At 37.9% G+C, this 20,251-nt stretch overlaps 3 protein-coding genes across 3 annotated transcripts in view; all 3 read left to right on the top strand.

The window, feature by feature from the left end:
- Positions 1-14,480, top strand: part of LOC139719491 (xanthine dehydrogenase-like) — a 26,100-nt gene extending 11,620 nt beyond the window's left edge. Inside the window, exons 4-6 of the mRNA XM_071630909.1 lie at positions 11,810-11,998; positions 13,761-13,844; positions 14,469-14,480. Of these exons, the coding sequence (XP_071487010.1) occupies positions 11,810-11,998; positions 13,761-13,844; positions 14,469-14,480 (285 nt within the window). The remainder of the gene's footprint in view (positions 1-11,809; positions 11,999-13,760; positions 13,845-14,468) is intronic.
- Positions 1-20,251, top strand: part of LOC139719514 (xanthine dehydrogenase/oxidase-like) — a 94,080-nt gene that overhangs the window by 50,432 nt on the left and 23,397 nt on the right. The window lies entirely within an intron of this gene.
- The window catches only part of LOC139719455 (xanthine dehydrogenase/oxidase-like), a 28,986-nt gene continuing 23,217 nt past the window's right edge, over positions 14,483-20,251 (top strand). The window contains exons 1-6 of the mRNA XM_071630869.1: positions 14,483-14,675; positions 15,449-15,590; positions 17,470-17,637; positions 18,308-18,384; positions 18,978-19,077; positions 19,957-20,063. Of these exons, the coding sequence (XP_071486970.1) occupies positions 14,532-14,675; positions 15,449-15,590; positions 17,470-17,637; positions 18,308-18,384; positions 18,978-19,077; positions 19,957-20,063 (738 nt within the window). The 5' untranslated portion in view covers positions 14,483-14,531. The remainder of the gene's footprint in view (positions 14,676-15,448; positions 15,591-17,469; positions 17,638-18,307; positions 18,385-18,977; positions 19,078-19,956; positions 20,064-20,251) is intronic.

Here is a 20,251-nt window from a genome sequence, read left to right as displayed (position 1 = left end):
GCGTGTGTGTGTTTTCTAAGCGTTGGGCCTCCGGGACAGTGTTTTTGGCAAGGGTCAATGGTCGATTTTTTAATATGCTTTTTCCGTTTTCAGTATGCACCAGACCTAATTAATAAATAGGGCCCACCAATGCTCTCTATAAGATATAATCATGTTTACTATTAATCTGCAATGATGCCAAACATCAATTTTCTGTTAATTTGAAGTCATTGAACCGTCAAGGTCATCAGAGGTCAAAGGTAGAAACCTGACTGTGTTCTTTGGAATGCAAATGTATGTTTGTTTTGTACATCCTCTAAAGATCACCAGAGGTCAAAGGTAGAGCCATGTCTGTGCTCTTTGGAAAATGAAGACAATTTCATTGTAAAACAGATATGCTTGTTTTGTACACCTTAACCATGTTTATCATTAACTAATGACACCGCAGATCAATATTATGATATTTTGAGGTCATTGACCTCTAAAGATCACCAGAGGTCAGAGGTAGAAACCTGTCTTTGCTCTTTGGAATATGAAGACAATTTCACTGTAAAACAGAGATGCTTGTTTTGCACATCTTAACCATGTTTATCATTAACCAATAACAGCACAGATCAATATTATGGTATTTTGAGGTCATTGACCTCTAAAGGTCATCAGAGGTCAAAGGTAGAAACCTGTCAATGCCCTGTGGAATCGGAAGATTTGTAGTACAAATGCATATTTAGTGCAGCGTAACCAAGATCTAGGCCTATAGGATCTTTCACAAATGCCTCCAAACCTCAATATTCTAATATCTAAAGTTCATTGACCTTAGGAGGTCATCAGAGGTCAAATCAGACTTACCTCCTGATCTTTAAATGAATCTTATGGTATGTACAAACACTGGTGAAAGTTTCATGCTTTAGTCAAATTTTACACATTTCTCATGTTTTTGAGGGCTTAACTGCTCTACTACTGCTCTCAAGGGGTGGATAATCAGGTGACCATCGTTCTTTTTTGATAGCAGGAATCAGTGAAGTAATGGAGCAATGCTGTTGGAGACTCGGCATTGTGTCAGATAATTTGTAAAATAATTTTTCAGTCCCCTTTGTGTTCATGTTTTGCCATGATAAAAGAACCACAGTCAGGGACGCTAACTTACTTTATCTCTTACCAGCTATCGTTACTATTTTAAAATGTGAATTTTATGAACGGTTAAAGGTGATCGCGAAATCAGTTCTTCTGCGTTGCACCAGGTTTTTTTCTGTAATAGTATGCCAAGCTTAAATCGTTTACCTGTATAGAAAGGGCAGGAATATACACTTATTGCAATCATCCGGATTTGATAACAGAGTGATACACTTAACTCCTTTTCTTCATCTTTCCCCCGACCAAGACCATGGTAATTCAAAACAAATAAACAAACAAACAAACAGTTCCATTACATCAGAACGTACATAATGTTTTGTGTTTCATGTACAGTATGTATAGGTCATCACTTGATGTGTGCATTTGTTGTCGTTTTTATAGCGTTTCCTAATAAATACCTTTAGCGAAAACCAAACACAAAGGGAAGGGAACTTAAAATTAAATATAACTAGTTTCCAGAAATCAGGCATGTAAATGAAGCACTCATATACATCCGCATGGCCGAATGTAATCTCTTACTTTGAGTATTTAACATGATCACCTGTATTTACGTGCTTTTCCTCTTTTCTTGAACTTTACCTCATTTTCTTTCTTTTTTTAACAATTGCTCGCAACATTTAAAAATCGTAAAACAGTCTGCTATATCTCACAATATAATGTTTTGATTACAATATTTGATTCGTCACTAATTGTCTGTCGGGTGACACCAAATGTTTGAAACTCGAGCGATGAGGATGGTACACGACTTTTTGTTTGTTGGTTTTCGTCTTATCGCTCAAAAGAATTTTGACTACGATTACATCACGGCTAATCGAACTACGACATTGTTGAGGTAACCGCGCCTTTTTACTTTCATAGTTCAAACTCATTCTAGACATAATCAAACAAATAATTCTTTATACAATTTCTCAAAATGCTCAAAAGGTGGCCTGACTCAAAACTTTCTACAAAGATTGCATACGGCAATCTTTACTGACCTAAACAAGTTTTCTAGAGCTATCAGTTCCCCCTATGACGGCATTCTTATAACTTCGATTGCGTTTTGAACTTGAACCGAGCTTATACTTCAAAAACAGCTATTACTTTTATAGTTCGATTAATGAACTAGTCTTTTGGATTAATAAACCAACATTCGTAATCGTAACCATGCAGTAACATACTGTCAATAACAGGTGAAAAATGTCAATGCTATAATAGCAATTATTATAGCGCAAATAATGAGTAACGATTATCTTCATACGTTCTGATTCCAATGTGATGTCACTACGAAAATGACAGGGGTTTGACTACTGCTTCAAGCAAATTAAAGTAAAAAGGAATGGGATATATAGTTGTCCTCAAAATTATTCATACCCCATGAAAAATAACACTCTTTTTAAAATTCTTAATCTGGGAAAGTTATTATGTTGGTATACCCTGCGTATCTTTTGTGTGCTTAATGGTATGCACAAATCCAGGTGTGAGTTGGCTAAACCTCATTTGCATAATAATAGATATGGCCAAAAGTTATTTTCAGGTCATGTTCAAAATCATTCATACCCCTGTCAATTTCTCATCATGAATAGCCTTTTTCGACTGTTCCCATTGTTGTGCATTCCTGTGAATGTGCTAATCTTTGTCCAGAAGATGTTTCAAGATGTTTCAATGGAATAAACATACCCCATTTTGTTGGCCAGATGTTAAAAAAAAACCAACCAAAATAGGATCTTTCAATAAAAGTTTGAATAGAAGGAAAGCATGCAAGTCAGTCTTAGTTTCTGATCATTCATGGCCAAGAAGAATGAGCTTGGGGAAGACCTCCGACAACGTCTTTTGCTTGCCCACATTAAAGGGAAGGGGTACAAGGTCATTTCAAAGCAGTATGATGTCCCTGTGGCAACTGTCCATAGTGTAATCAACAAGTACAAGAGGCTCAACACTGTTAAAAACCTCAGTAGGCGTGGCAAAAGGCGTAAAATGTCGTCCAAATTCGTGAGGAAACTCTGCCAAGAGCTCAACAGCAACCCCGGCCGGACCACAACCAAGGCCCTCCTTGAAATGCTTGACCAGGCAGGGACGAAGGTATCGAGATCCACCATCGAGCGAATCTTGCACAGAGGAGGTCTCCATGGGTGTAGTCCCAGTAAAACACTGTTGCTCTAGAAGAAACATCTGGAGACTCGGCTGATGACCTTTGCTAGAGGTCATCTGAGGCAAGATCCCAGCTTATAGTCAGCCATCCTGTGGTCAGATGAAATGAAGTTGGAGTTATTTGGCCATGGGGATGCTGCATATGTCGCTGGAGGAAGAAGCAGGAAGCATGCAAGCCAAAGAATACTGTGCCCACCATCAAACACAGTGGTGGAAACATGCCTTGGGGCTGCTTCTCTTCTAGTGGCACAGGGTACCTCCCAAAGGGTCTGTGCCAACCATGAGGCATGGTGGTGGAAGCATGCTGCTTTAAGGACGCTTCTCTTCCAGTGGCACAGGGAACCTCGTCAAGGTCCAAGGAATCTTGAGAAAGGAGGATTATGTCAGGATCTTTGATGAAAATGTGAAGGGATCCGTTTAGAAACACCGCCTTGGGCACACCAGGGCCCAGTTTCATAAAACTGTTTGTAAAGTTACGAATGACTTACGAGCGACTGGTGATCAGTACTCGTGCTGAATTATTGAAATAAGTATTGATATGCTATATAAGTATAGCACATCAGAACTGATCACCAGTCGCTCGTAAGTTGTTCGTAACTTTACGAATAGCTTTATGAAACACCCCCCCCCCCCCTGGACGTACCAGTACTAGACAATGACCGAAACATACCGCCCAGGCAGTGAAGAAATGGTTCATGATGGACAATGGTGTCAATGTCCTGGAATGACCAATGCAAAGTCCTGATGGAATCTGATCAAGAACTTGTGGCGAGACTAAGAGTCCTGATGGAATCCGATCAAGAACTTGTGGCGAGACTCAAAGATCAGAGTGATGGCTAGGAACCTGACAAACCTGACTCACCTTGAGGCTTTTACCACATAAGAGTGAACCAACACCCCACAGAAGACATGCACGAAGCTTGTGAACTTGTACAAGAATCATCTAAAAGTAGCCATAAAAAACAAGGACTACGATATTGACTACTAAAGAAAGACATTGGACTCAGTAAGCCTACGGTATGAATAGTTTTGAACATGGCAATTCTTGAAAATCCATGAATAGAAGATCCCTGAAGTGAAGAATTTCCGGAACTGTGTATTGTTGTTATTCTGTCACTTGTTGGTCACATAAATAACTCATGAACAAACTTGGCAAATGCATTCATTTCATTACAAAAATAAAAGATAACAAAAATTAACAAGAGTATAAATAATTTTGAGGACAACTGTACTTCTAATAATAGTACCATGCCGTACAATGCATTTCACTGTATTTGGCAATGTTTGGTTGGAGTACTGAGACATAGTACGAAACAAAAACGAGCCTTTTATCACTCTTGGCAACGCACAACATTGATATGAAGCTTTTTCTTGGGGGGGGGGGGTGGAGGTTAATACAATTGATTATTCTGAAGGTTCGTTAATCAAACAATGAAATATGGTTCGCTGTTCCCGTGGGTTCGTTAACCAAAAAACAAAATGCGGGTCGTTTTCCGGTGGTTCCTTTACCCGAAAGTAATAAAAAAAAATACTTTTTTTTTTCGTAAGGTTTGCGAATTCAAAACGAAATGTGGAAGGCCTACGTATTAATTCCGAATATTTGTCAGTACATCTATACTCAACTTCTCAAATGCAGAAAAATTGTAACTGTAAATGTGACGTAAAAAAAGGCATAAATGTATGGCTGCTACTGAGTAACACGCAACTCATCGACTCTCCGAAGCTTACTTAATATTATTACCATTTGGATACCTTTGGATACATACTTCGGGCACCTTTGACATCATTATGAACAACTATCAAAGAGATAGCTTACCAAGAAAGGTAAAGCAGGACGCTAAGTGTACTTTGAGGCCCAAAACAGCCTCGTCGCCTCCCAAGACAACAACACAAGGTAGAACCAACGGGACAGACGGAGCTCGACCCGCCAGCCCTACCGGGGGAGGTGTTCGCCCGAAGACCGATCCAACACCAGCGCCAATATCCATCCCTGACATTCCAGCCAGCACAGAGTACAAAGAGATTGAGGTCACACATGAAGGGATTGCTCGCTACTTTCAGGAAGCGACAAAGAACTTTGAGTCAATGATCAGAAAAGCCGTGGAATCTCTTATTGAAAGCATACAGCTGGTGGAATCAAAGCTCGGGTCAGCGATTGAGCAGGAGAGTCACAGAGATGAAGGAGAAAAATTCACACCTGGAGAAACGAGTAGGAGAGCTTGAGAAGGAAGTGAAAGATCTCGGGTATGAAGTCGCCAAGCACAACTCGGCCATCAACAAAAGTGAGAGATTCTCTCGCCGCAACAACATCCGGATCGTGGGAATACCATAATCCAGCGATGAAGACTGCATCGCCCTCGTGGAAGGCATTCTCAAGGAGAAATTCGCATGCGACGTCAAAGTTGAAAGAGCTCATTGCGACGGAAAGTCGGCACAAAGTAAACCCAGGCACATCTTATTCAAGACCCTGTCGTACCGTCACAAGACCCACCTGATGAAGAACCAGCGTGAAAAGTTAGCAGATGAGCCGTACTACATGACGGACGATCTGACACTGGACGACCTCATCGAGAAGAGGAAGTGGTCCAAAGCTGTGCAGGATCTGTACAGGAACAACGTTAAGCTCCGCTTCTTCGCAGGTAAATGGCGAAGCCGTACTGGAGTCCCCTACACCTTCCAGTCATCAAACTAAAGAGCATTGAAATGTATGTACAAGTATATAACGATGACCGATTATTATGACAGTTCTGCGATTTATGTCAATTATTTGAAACTGCCTTTAAATGCCTTGTTCCTTTCTCTCTCTCTCCCTCCCTCTCTCCCTCCCTCTCTCTCCTCATTCTCCTCTTGCATCACTATCATCAAATCCTCTCGCCTGCTATGTGCTATTATGTAGTACATAACTGTAAATACCACTATTGCGAAATCCAGTGGGATTCATTTGTCTCTGTTCTAATCAATCCACGGAGAGTCGATGTTTATCTTGCCTTGTAATCAACCTCTGTCATACACCTGACTACTCTATTTAATTCGTAGTCGGTTCTAAGTTACCAGTAATTTGTACGGTTTTTTTTTTTTTTTTATTTACTCTACATCACTTACCTGAAACAATGTATCATGACACAATTCACCCTTTTGTACTCCATAGACTCGCTGCTTATAATTATGTACTTGCCTACCTTGTGTATGAACAATGAACACAAATGGATATGGATGACAATCTAAACGAAGGTGCTAACCATGCAAACACCTGTAAATACTATTTACCTAATGAATTTTCTGAATGTTTCAGAAATAATTGTAATTTCAGTATATTACATCTGAGCATACGTAGTCTTTCCAAAAACTTTGAAATGTTGAATATGTTACTTACCACCTTATCACACTCTTTTTCAATTATTGCCATCACTGAAACGTGGCTTCATAAACACTCACCTCCATTATTTGATATCAGTGATTATAAACTTCTCCGTAACGATAGAAAGCATGGTAAAGGAGGTGGTGTTTTATTATATGTTAACAATTCCCTGTCATTAAGCTGAGATCTGATATTTATTTTTCCCAGGGTAATGCAGAGTCCTTATTTATTGAGGTTGAACATGTAAGCAGTAGAAACTGTATTATTGGAGTAGTTTATAAACCTCCTATCAGTAATAATGATAACTTTCTGCAAGATTTTGATTCGATATTATCATGTGTTTGTAGAGAGAATAAAAATGTTCACGTTGTTGGTGATTTTAATATTGATTTGTTATCAAATGATCGAGTATCTATTCAATTAGTTAACAATTTATATTCCAATTCTTTTGAACCACTTATAGATAATCCGTGTAGAATTACACAACAAACATCTACTCTTCTTGATAATATATTTACCAACGTGTACTGCACTTTCTCCTCGTCAGGTATTCTCTACTCTGATATAATCAGACCACCTTCCTATATTTACAGTCTTTTCAGAGATGAAGCAGCAAAGCAAAGCCAACACGACAGAAACCCAATTGACTCGTAAATTTACCTCTGAGAAAATAGCAGATTTGAATATTGATCTTAGCTATGAACGTTGGGACAGTGTATTGATGGAAGAAAATTTTGATGAAGCTTTTAATGTTTTTATGACGTGTTTTCAGTATTATTTAGACTAAAATATACCCAAAGTTAAAAGGCAATGTAAACGTAAACGTAGAATTAAGCCTTGGATAACTAAAGGAATGTTGAAGTCAATAAGAAAGAAGAATATGTATTATAAAATGAGTATTAGAAATCCCACAGTGAGTAATATAAATAGATATAAGGTTTATCGGAATAAATTAACATCTGTTATTCGTTTGTCTAAGAAATCATATTTCGCTTCTAGATTTGAGAAGGTAAATGGTAACATTTCAGGTACATGGAAAATTATAAATGATGTACTTGGTCGTTTAAAAGAATCAACAACCCAAAATAGTTTCAGACATGGAGATCATGCATATCATAAATCAATAGATATAGCAAATGTTTTTAATTCATATTTTGTAAATATTGGACCTAATCAAGCTTCAAAGGTGCCATGCACAAAGGTAGATTTCAGGTATTATTTGGAAACCCCATGTGAGTTTTCTATATTTTTTGTTCCAGCAACACATAATGAAATCATTCAAGTTGTTAATTCGCTCAAATGTAGTGATTCAGTAAGTCATGATGATATGAGTAATAATCTTTTAAAGAAAGTAGTTTTGAATGTTGTTACACCACTTACTCATATTGTCAACTTATCACTAAGTACTGGTGTTATTCCAAGTAAAATGAAACTTGCCAAAGTTATATCCATTCACAAGAAAGAAGATGCTTCCTTTATAAGCAATTACCGTCCTATATCTATTCTCTCTAGTTTGTCAAAAGTTCTGGAAAGAATTGTATATAACAGACTCTACGGTTTTCTGATACAAAATAACTTACTCACGTCTTGTCAATATGGTTTTAGGAAACACAACTCAACAGACATAGCTCTTATTGAACTCTGTGATAAGATTTCCATTTCATTGTCTAAGAAAGAACATGTACTTGGAGTATTTATGGCCCTTAGTAAAGCTTTTGATACCATTGATCATAGTATATTGTTAGAAAAGATGAATGTTTACGGTATACGAGGAACTCCTCTTATATGGTTCAAGAACTATCTTTGTGACCGAAAACAATATACCATCTATAATAATTTTCACTCTGATGTATCACCAGTCAAGGTTCAATCCCGGGGCCTTTGTTATTTCTTATATACATCAATGATATCTGTAATTCATCCTCTTTACTTCATTTCATTTTATTTGCAGATGATACCAATGTATTTCTTTCTGATCATAATTTTGAGCGTCTTATTGACACTATGAATACAGAATTACCCAAAGTCTCCGAATGGTTCAGAAGCAATAAGTAATCATTAAATAAAGAAAAGACAAATTATATAAAGTTCAAAAGTCAACGATCATTAAACTGTGGCATTCATTTTGATATTATTGTAGATGACATGAAAATTGAACAGAAAGAAAGTACGAAGTTTTTAGGCGTTACTATAGATGACATGTTGAACTGGAATCTGCATATTGCCGATGTTGTGACTTCTATAGCACGCGGAGTTGGAATATTGTACAAACTCAGACCATACATATCAAGCTCTACGTTGTTCACCATTTATAATTCCATTATCCTGCCTTATATTTCTTACTGCAATATCGTTTGGGCTTGTCAGAAGACTAAACTCAACTCACTGTTTCTCCTTCAGAAAAAAGCTGTTCGTATTTGCACGAACTCGGATTACAGGTCTCATGCAAACCCATTGTTTTTTTTCAATTGCGTACACTCTCCATTTACGACATTCATTACCTCCAAAGTGCTGTCTTTATGTATAGATTCCATTCGCAAGAACTTCCCACAAACCTGTTAAACATGTTTCGTTTTAATTCGGCTATTCATAGTTATTCAACCAGAACCTCGACAAACGTGCACCTAGAAAATCCAAAAACTGCCCTTGCCCATCGATCCATACGACATGCCGGTCCTGACATCTGGAATTCTCTTTCTCATGAAGTGCGACGGTGCCAATCAAAGCATACTTTTAGAAGACTAGTAAAGAATACCCTTCTTTGCAAATATGTTTAAACAATACTATTTGCATGGTTCTTACCCCAGGTTCACAGGTTAATTTTGTCATACTTACACTACGTACATAATAGCAGCGAGTCTTTCTATGTTAGTTGTTACCAGAATTGTCAATCTTGTATACCTTTAACTACCATGATGCAGAGTATCCCTTTCCTTATCTCTTCCTCTCACTTTTCTTTCTTTTTCTCTCCTTCTCTCATCCTCCTATCTATGAACAAATTGAACGCGCGTAATACATTTTTTTAATGATGTTTATGTACATAACATGTGTACTTTATCCATACTGGACGTCCCAGTCAAGCTTTTCATATAGCTTATGACGATCCAGACAAAATGTGTAATATGTTTCATGTACAAACTATGTGCATATTTGTGAATAATGTATGTATATGCATTTTGTGAATAAATCAAATCAAATCAAAATCAAAATTAAGTTTGCTACAAGTTCATGGTTCTTTATATGCTTTGGTATTACAAAAGTGACCGAGTATAAGAAGTATAATTATGATGCAATTTTATAAACCCAACGTGAAGCTGTCAGGCCTACATCAACCTTTGCTTCTGATACGCATAGTATGTGCAGCATGAACAAGCGCGATAAGCGATAGTTACTGCGGACGCAACGACTATAAAGGACATTGTCACTTTGTGTCTAATATGGGGGGAATTCAGAATGTTACGGCTGTATACAGCTGCAGCAGAGCAGACGCGAAAGCAGTCTTTGATGCCCTGCAACATTATGACCATGTGCGTAATTTGAGGGTTTTTAGTACGAGCAAAGAACACGATCTCAAAAGACGACTATCGTTAACTTCATTAACTTTCTCTATCGATACTATGTCTATTGAACCCCCGCCTACAATGGGTTCCTCAGGTTCTATTTAGGTATTGGCACTTGCTAAACGCATCCTCTTTAGTTTCCACTGACAACAACATGGGAGGAAAATGGAAGCGATCAACGCCCTTGCTAAAAGACGCTTTTCGTAATACGCATTGCGTACTGCGTGCCTTTTTTTCTTTCTACTGTTTCCTATTACTTGTGGTAAACTACACCGCAGCCGACACGCAACGCGTACCGACTCATTCATGCGGCAGCGGCGGCACGGACACAAACGCACCGAAGTTTACATTCGGGCTGCCGTATTGGTCAGAATCGTTTATAATAGACCTGTCCTGCTATTGGTTAATTATCTTAAACACCCAAGCTGTCGTGCGATGGAGCGTAAACGCGGTCGCTATGCAGGACTGCTGTATTGTTTTGTCCCGTGAAAGAAACAGGTTGTGAGCTTGAACATAGCCTGATAGCCTGAGAGCGATTTTCTCCGTTATTTAGAAAATGGACTGACATCAGTGGCGTAGTTTATATTCGTTTTTAAGATCTATAGGGACGTCGAAATGGGTTGTATACATATCATTGTAAAGCTTAGAGTCTGTAGAATTCAAATATAGGCATAACTACAATTTCATTTTTTTTTCGACTTTTGACTCATTTCGACGGAGCGCATCACATATTTTGATATGTATACATGTAAAGGAAAATCAATTAATCACCGGGAGGTAAAGTTTCATTATGCAAGATTAGGACTTGAATGAAAAATAAAAATTATGGTATCAAAATCGTTTCAAATGTTTTGTCGAAACGACGAAATTGATGACAAACAAAGCGGGGTAAATAAGGAGAGGTATTGATATCATTGCATCACAAGTCTACCACTAACCTGCAAATGATTTCTTCACTAATTATTGGTCTTCTAGAAATGAACATGAAAAGGAGTAACATCCTAAACGCCATGATTGCAGAGTTTTAGTAATCTAACCGTTTAGTTTCTTGTTTTGTTTCTGTTATATTAACAATGTATATTTTGCCTTCGCTTTTGTTTTTTTGTTTTGTTTTGTTTTGTTTGTTTGTTTTTTTTTTTTTTGCTGTGCTATGTATAAGATGCATTTTTGTGAATATATGATTTTGTTCAGACTGCAAAATCTCACAGAAGAACAGCAATCGGTTAAAGTGATTAAACCGGTTGCACGACACCCATGAGTCACACAGCTCGACACTATAAGGCAAATAAGGCTCATGATTCCGACACTATAGGCAAGCAGGGTCCACGAGTCTGACAGTAGGCAAAAAAGGCCCATAAATCCGACACTTATTACATAACCGGGCTTAATTTACGCTACCTCGTGGGCCCTGTTTGCCAATAGTCGGACTCAAGTTTGCCTATAGTGTCAAGCTCATGGGCTGTGAGACTCGTGAGTTGTATGACTCGTGGGTGTCGGGCTCGTGGGATGATCCTTGTAAACCCGTGGAGAAATAGAATAAATTCAAGTCGACAGTCAAAGTCAAACTAAGACTTATCAACTGAAGGGTTGTGAGGATATGATGTGAATTTATCCCCCTTTTTTGGATTAACTTTCCTTAAATTATTTATAGGAGCGCATCGCCAAGGCTCACGGAAGCCAGTGTGGTTTTTGCACCCCTGGTATGGTGATGTCCATGTACGCCCTTCTGAGAAACAATCCTCGGCCGACAATGGAAGAGGTTCAAGCAGCTCTTGAGGGAAACCTGTGTCGCTGCACGGGCTACCGACCCATCCTACAGGGATATAAGACATTTACTGAGGTAGTAGATCAGTATCTGAATTATCATTACAGCCCAATATCATATTGTCATGTACTACATTGCGGTAAGAATAGATTAGTCATTATAAGGTTCGGTTCATGCAAGGGAATTGCTGCTTTGTTTTGAGAATGCTTAGTTGTTGCGTATTGATTCATGTAATTAGATTTTGATGATTGCTCAAGAAAACGGTTCTTTCAACATATACTCTGTCAGTTACATCACTGTCAACATAATTATGCCTGCATATACTTGAAACGTCAAGACAGGTTTTGTTATACTGGTACAGCTCCCTGGGAACGATTTTGTCACAGGAGTGCTGAGCACCTTAGCCACTGTTAGGGTGCAGAACGAAATATTTGGAAAATTTCCAGGCAAAAAGAAATAATCTTATAATTTGATTAATCTATCATTGCAGTTGCAAGACAAGAAACATAGGCCTACGAAACAAATTTAGCAGTTTATTTCTCATTTTTCAATCAATATATTATTTGAAGATCTAAGTCATAAGCGCAGAAGCCGTGCCATTAGAGGGGGTATCTCGAACCCTCCCACGCGTGGGAACTTTTGCATGCAGTTTTAGAATTGAAATGCAACGGTATATGATGCATACTTTGGGAGGAATCTTTGTAGATATGTGTGTGTGTGTGTGTGTGTGTTCAAAAGGGTAGACGATTATGTTAGTTGATCACCTAAGTTGCAAGGGAAAAAATCCAGCCGACTAAATTCTGTAAGTGTTGCAATTTTGAAAACCTGATATCTACGAGTATAAGCACAGCAACCAAGCGGGTGGAGAATTTGGGAGCTCCCTTCTCACACTAGGGGGCTATTTCATTTTCAGAACTGAAAGTCAACGACGTGGTACACACTTTCGTTGGATTTTTTCCCTATTTATCACAAAAGTTAAAAGATAGATATTAAGGGGAAATATAAGAGTTGGCTGAATCGAAGTAGCTGTCACCTCTAGTGCGGCAGGTGTGTATAGTCACGGTGTGTTACGCTGTGGAAGTGGGGGGGGGGGGGAGGGAGAGTATGCCGGCTCCTGCCACGAGGGAGCGTTTGCATTTTTAAAAGTAAAGTTCGGCGACGTGGTACACACTTTTCTTGGAAAGTAATATTGAATATATATATATATATATATATATATATATATATATATATTCAAAATACAAAATGAAGGGGGAAATTGAATGCCTAAACCGTGGTATCTGTCAGCTCTTGTTCCGGGTGTGCATCTTTACCCTATACTAAGCCTGCTAAGAGACTTTTTACATTTTTACATTAAAATGTAATATCCATATCTTTTTTAAAAAAAAGGGCGTATTTGAATACTAGCAGTTCGGGGAGGGGGCAATGTCAGATTTTCAAATGAATGACAGATATTTTGAGGACTACAATAATAAAATACATTGTGGAATTAACATACGTAATTTATGGTCCAACTACAGTAATACATTTACTTTACACACAGTGAGGTGCTCCTTACTTTTCTTTCTAACAGAGATGCTATGTACCCATCCCAAAAAGTCAGGGGTGCTGCAGCATCCCTGCTCTTAGGGACCTGTACTGGTATCTTTCGTCTGTTTACAATACCCCCCCCCCCCCCTGTCTGTCTATGAATATAATGAGTGCTTTGTGAATACATTACATTGTGCATCTATATTTATGCGTATATACCCCAAGAGGGTCACTCGGCAGACATGTCAGACAATATTGGAAGGGTGTCAAACTGTGTCATGTGTATCATGATGTTTTCACGGATTAGGACTTCTGTTGCGGAGGAAAATGCCGAAGTGATCAGGATCTTCAAAGTGGAGGCAAAGATGACAACCGAAATGACGAAGACACGGTGAGATTTATCCTACTGTTACAAAGTCTGGAATATGAGGTATCCTGTATGCACTCTTAAAAAAAAATGACCCCATTCAGAGTCATAAAATGGGTCAGGGTGACCCCATTCCGGGTCTTCATGACCAAATTCCAATTCATTTTTGACCCGGAACGGGGTGTGACTCCAACGGACCCGGTTCCGGGTCAGTTCTGACCCGGATTTTTTTAGAGTGGTGAGGGTAAAGACAGTAGCACAATATTCAAATGAGGTCCTATGGCATGAAGTGGCAGTCACTTTGCACTCAGCTATTTCAAACTTTGCTATGATTTCTTGTCTTTGTTTCACCATGTACCACAGTGCATTATCATTCTTTTCGTTTTACTTGATATAGCAGGACAACCCAATTAGTCACCATGCTCTATAAGATACCAAGGGATCGTAAGTCACACAATACAGGAAGCATGCTGCATAAGTAAACACATTAAGATATAATCGTGTACTTTGGTATCACCCGGAATCCGTCTACAGTGATGAGTCAAGAGACACCTCTCTCCTCACCCCCACAGAAAACTCGTGTTAGTGGCTTTGTACGTTATTTTTTTAAAGTAAAGCTTTGTTGTAATTCTTTTTTATGGTTTTTAGAGGAGGGGCTAAGATATAATAGGATACCGAATGTGAACGAGAACATTGTTGAGATATGAATGGATGATAACACCTGATATATCCTCTTCCAACTCGTCAACATTTTATATCATTTCTTTTCATGCGCAGCCTGCTGTTCTTTTTGACCAGAAAGACCTTGCAATGTACGACCCGTCCCAAGATATCATTTTTCCACCAGAGCTGATGGTAAGATCATAAGACTATCTTACACTACCAGTTTAAGCGCATAGATGTTTACTATATTATGAAGAGCTTGCTTCCAAAAGGCGCTAAATCCATCATTTTCAATGGATTTAGCGCCTTTTGGTTGCAAGCTCTTCATTATCTTGCTTACAAGGATATGAACTTTGTCCCTAATTCAGAAATACAAACATCATTAACAATACGGCAGATTCACGAGCATGACTGTGTAATATATAAAAATCAATCATCCGTCAAGTCAGCTTGTCGAACGCTTTGAAGCGTTCAAAGTTAAGTTATCAATCGTTCAAGTGTCAGCCCTACTGAATGTGTTCATTCTGCCATGTCTACATAATTATCTCATATTCAATGATATCATCTATAGTCCACAGTGGTTATCAAGATGACACAGGAAGGAGCAGAAGAAACGCATTTACATTTACGGGAATCAATAATGGAACCACTCTTATCATCATACCAAAAGACGTGTATATATCTTTTAATTAGTTGACTTCCGGTTGATTAATGCACCGTAAAAAAAAAAGGTTACTCGACAGAACACGTGTGTTTTAAGGGTGTGCGGTACAGTGGTACTACAATCTTTCTTCAATACAGTGATTGACAGCGTCCTCGCCAAAAATGAAGTACGCGTGGCGGAAAAGTATTGTCCAGCCTCATTGGCAACATTAATTTGTAGGATTTCTTTATGCAGTTACACATGCCGTTTTAACCTCAGTACTGATTCAATAGTTCATTTGAAATGTCCCTTATATGTTCAGCTTGCATCAAGCGACATGCAGAAATCGCTCGTCTTTCGAGGAGAACGCGTGACGTGGTACAGACCAGTCAGCCTACAAGAGGTGCTGGAACTCAAAACAAAGTTCCCGGATGTCAGACTGGTAGCGGGAAACACCGAGATCGGTAATGATACACACTACAACCACAAGTTTGTGTAGGGCCTCCCTCGTTTGGAATCAATGAGGAAACGATAAATAAAACATCTTCAAGGATTAATATATATATATATATTTTAATTTCTGCATTCGAAAATTAAAATGCAAGAATACATTACTGAGTCAATTGAACAAAGTTATTGAATAATACTCGAACAGAGGAAATTATTATAGAAACAGGTATAATAAATGTACAGAACTATTTTTTCTTGATAATATAAAATGAAGTCGAGGCTCTGTCGAGCAGTTGTCATACATTTAGCCCATAAGAAACATATGATTTCACGTACATGCTGTTCAAGAGACCAATTAGGCAACATTACGTGTTATGGAAATGCAGGACACCATTGTCATATCCAGGTGCTTGACGAGGATAATGTCCTCAGAACAATACCATCATAAATAATCTGATCCGAGGGTAACCGAGCAGATGCCGAGCGTGTAAACAAATACGTAATGTGGTGCATAGTTCAAAAGTGTATTAGAGCGTTTGTGCTGAGAAGTGTTGTGTGTATACAATGTAGAACCTACATGATAGAGAATGCATGTTTCATGATCATATTCGTTCTGCTCGGAAAGTTCGACGCCCTTCCTTGAATGATAAGAGGGAATAGGAGATATGAACGATTAACGACACGCTCTAATTATTAACCTTGTATTGGTTTAATATTGTATCTCTAAACTGCTCTTTGAATAGAGGAATAAATTTACATTGATCATCAAAAGATCTTCGGGTACTGTATTGTCTTCAAGACGTCAGGCCCATGGTATTTTAGGATTTGTTGCGCTTTTTATAGAACATCTCTTGGGTTGGAATGATAATCAGACAAACGGCGATTTGGATGGAGGAATAGAATGTTGGAGTTAAGGATTAACAAGTCATTGAACACTGAGGAGAGATGGTTAAGTATTTATGCTAAAAAGAATTTTTATTTTGAAAGTGTGCATATCATCATTTTTTTCGTATTAGGTTGATGGAACAGTTGATCTGAGGGAGATACGAAGTAGGAGGTCGTGATCAACGATGAATAGTTTATGTAAAAGTAATATTGGGCTTGTTTTCGTTGAAACACAATTTCCCAACACTATGTTACAAGACGTATATCTCCGGCAGTATTAGGGCATGGTATAGATAGTCAAGGACTTCGGAGAGACAGCAATTTTCAGATGACATATTGTAATCTCCAATGCCTCGGCACATTGGGTAGTATCAAATTTTATTGAACTGAAGAACGAAACGGATTTTTTTGTAATAATTCTAATAATCGATGATCCATGATAAAGCAATATGCCTCCTGATACCATATCTCATTTATCTATATATTAAACTGTCATGATCGATGTAGCAAATGCCTTTGATAAATCCACAAAAATTCAAGTCAGGTGTTCTGTCGTCTAATATGATCTACTAGATGAACAGTAAAGAATAATCAGCAGAATCTATTTTCTAAATCAAATTGACTTGGAGTAAACAAATTATTGATGTTCTTATTATTTTGAATGATTCAAGGATCAGGACATTAGAAATGCTGGGTGATATATAGAAATCGGTCGATAATTTGTTGAGAAGAAGAAGAAATTGAATGAGTTATCGGATCCCAAAGATTTTTTCGAATTCATGTGCAGGCATAATGTTATCTGAAGACTTTGGTCATCATTAATCATGCGTTAACCCTCCCACTTTATCAGGACTACCTCGATGAGCCGTCAAATTTCAACCCTTCCCCTTACAATTTCTCTAATAATTTTGGGTTGTTTGTTTATTTTTTGTTGTAAGCACACACTGAATTGTGTCGTGGAGTTGATCAAGTGTTGATAGTAATTTCATTTCTGTCATACCGGCGAAGGTATCGAAATGAAGTTTGGCAATCGGCTGTATCCCACGCTCGTCTCCATTTCACACGTACCGGAACTTACCTCGATGGAGGTCAAAGATGATGGTGTCGTGATCGGGTCATCGGTAACTCTCTCTCGGCTGGAACAATTCCTGAAGACTATCATTCACGATCTCCCAGGTGTGACTGTTATTCACGAACAAGTATACTCGTATAATGAAATGAGTCCATCATACACATATGCCTCGATCTTCCTAGATATTTTACTCAAACACATGTATAACAAGTATGAGCATGCATTTATCCATTTCCTCAGGCGGTGCAGTTTGATTTCAGAAGCTGAATTCCGTTCTGTTCATAGTTTACTGTGATTTTGATAAACGTTCCCTAGCCGTTCAAAACGGAAGTAGATTTTTTTTCTTTGAAGTTTATGAAACAGAATGTAACAATGACAAAATTTCATTGTGATAGGAAGATAAAACAGACTCATAATGGCGGGAGTGTAATGAGCGCTCTGATATTATGACGAATAATTTTGTTATTTTGTTAAGCATTCAAATTATAGCTTTCAATTTTGCGTAAATATGAATTTTCATTAAGAATGCTATCGTCCTACATACTATTACCTGGATTGCCATTATATTGTCTCCACATAGTATTATGACATCACTTTACAATGTTTACCATTCTTTTCCTATCTAAAGAAGACATGAAAAGCCCGTTCCTCGGCTTAAATCTTATAAATGCAGTGCTACTAGTAAGAAAAAAAAGTCTAAATGATCTGACGGTTGTTGTTTTTTTTTTCCTTCACACTCTGGTGGATGATTGTAAACCACTACTTCTTTCTCAGGGCACAGGACTAGAGTGTTCTCTGCTATTGTGGAGATGCTTCGATGGTTTGCTGGTTCGCAGATTAGAAACATGGCGGTAAGCGCGTATGTCAGGGGTCATACTTTTTCCTTTTTTTAAAGTTTTTTTTTAAAGAGCGTCTAACTTTCCAAATTGTATAGGACGAAGCAAGATAGATGATTTCTTCTGTGAAAGTTAATTACTTTCGTATCCAAGGCCATTGTCATCTTCAAGCGTATGAATGTTCCTTTATCAATAACTGGAAAAGATATTGCATACATTTTACGTTTTGCTTTCCGGTTTAAGAAATGCAAGAAACTATAGGTGAGCAGGTAGTTTAGAGCAAAATTAAATTGAAAAAAAAAAACAACAACTGTGAAATATCTTTGAACAAAGCTAATGATAGTTCAACAAACTAATTCTGTCAAAGTTTTCTGTATTCCATACATATAATCTGCATCAAGCTTATATGGAATACCATTTCGACATTATTCAAACATAAGTTCTGCAGAAGGTACGCTTGTGTCTCCTAAACTGGGTTTTACTTACCAAAGTTATATATTGGGTTAAAACGTGGTCTATTAATTGAGGAAAGCATGTCGGTCAGTTTGTGTGAACAAATTTCAATAAACCCATAACACTCCGTGTGTTTCATTGTATCACTTTGAAAGGCTGTCGGAGGAAATATTGTGACTGGTAGTCCAATCTCAGACCTGAACCCCATCTTTCTGGCAGCAAGATGTAAACTGGAACTGGTATCACAGTCAGGAGGTAGTAACTTTATCATTAATATTGGTATTAACTTATGGCCACATTGTCAACATAGTGTGAGATTTTATTTAATATGCTTAATTTGTATCATATATATATATTTATAACGCTCTTTCCAGCCATAAGGGGAAACGCGGAATGAATGATAGTTTGGGGCAATTTTGATAAAAAGCATGAAGATATTCAGAAAAATGCAAATATTGCCCTTTTTGAAAAATTATGCATTAATATGGGCTCAATGCAGAATTGAACTGACAAGAGCACAAAATGCATCTTATACCACTAAATTCTGTATGCTAATGAGAAAATACCACTCTTTTGTAGAAAAAGCAGACATACCTAAATTCATCCATGACCAGTTTTGTATGCACATCCAATACATACACCCATTCTTTTCTTCTTTTTTTTTTGCATCCCTGCCAATCTCCCCTAAATTGTATTAATGGTACAGTCCTCAATCTATACACACTATCATATGCCATCTGTGCCCTACTGTGGAGTAGTCTTGAGGTCCCACATCAATGATAAGGCTTTAAAAACGTTGTGAAAACATTTACGGGAATCAAAAATGTCCCCTTTGGAACGAATTCCCCTTGAGATCTCTTGTTTTCAGACGTATATTAATCCCCCCCCCCCCCAATGGACGCTTTTATAGTCCACATTCCACGAACTCCTGTGCATCAATTTTCACTTAAGTTTGTCATTATGACACAACACTTGTCAGGCTATCAGAAAATGAAATTTGATGACTTTGGTGGTTTTCAAGGGCCAGCATAAAAAAGAAATAGTGTCAAGCGTTATACATCCCTATTGTATTATACACAGTGTATTCACAGACGTAATAACATCAGTATGAATTTCCTTTGAATTGAAAATGAGGTTCTCGCTATGTGACGATGGACGAGAATTTCTTCACTGGTTACCGCCAAAACATCTTGATGCCTGACGAGATTCTTCGAGCAATAACCATCCCATACACCCGTCAGGTTAGCATTCATCTTGACCTAAATATTATGATTATATGCAGAGCCGCCAAGTAGCAGTTTAATTGTCCTCATCAAAGTGAGAAAATACTTTCTTAAACGAAACATGATTTATTATACAGTTTGTGTTTTAGCTAAATTTTATTACTTATGGTTTGTACAGGCCATTCTCGCATTTTTAAACCAAAATA

Source organism: Diadema antillarum, unplaced genomic scaffold, assembly GCF_040938485.1.
Source record: "Diadema antillarum isolate AM-2024a unplaced genomic scaffold, OU_Dant_1.0 scf00000111, whole genome shotgun sequence".
NCBI classification, from domain to species: domain Eukaryota; kingdom Metazoa; phylum Echinodermata; class Echinoidea; order Diadematoida; family Diadematidae; genus Diadema; species Diadema antillarum.
This window is presented reverse-complemented; position numbering and strand designations above follow the sequence as displayed.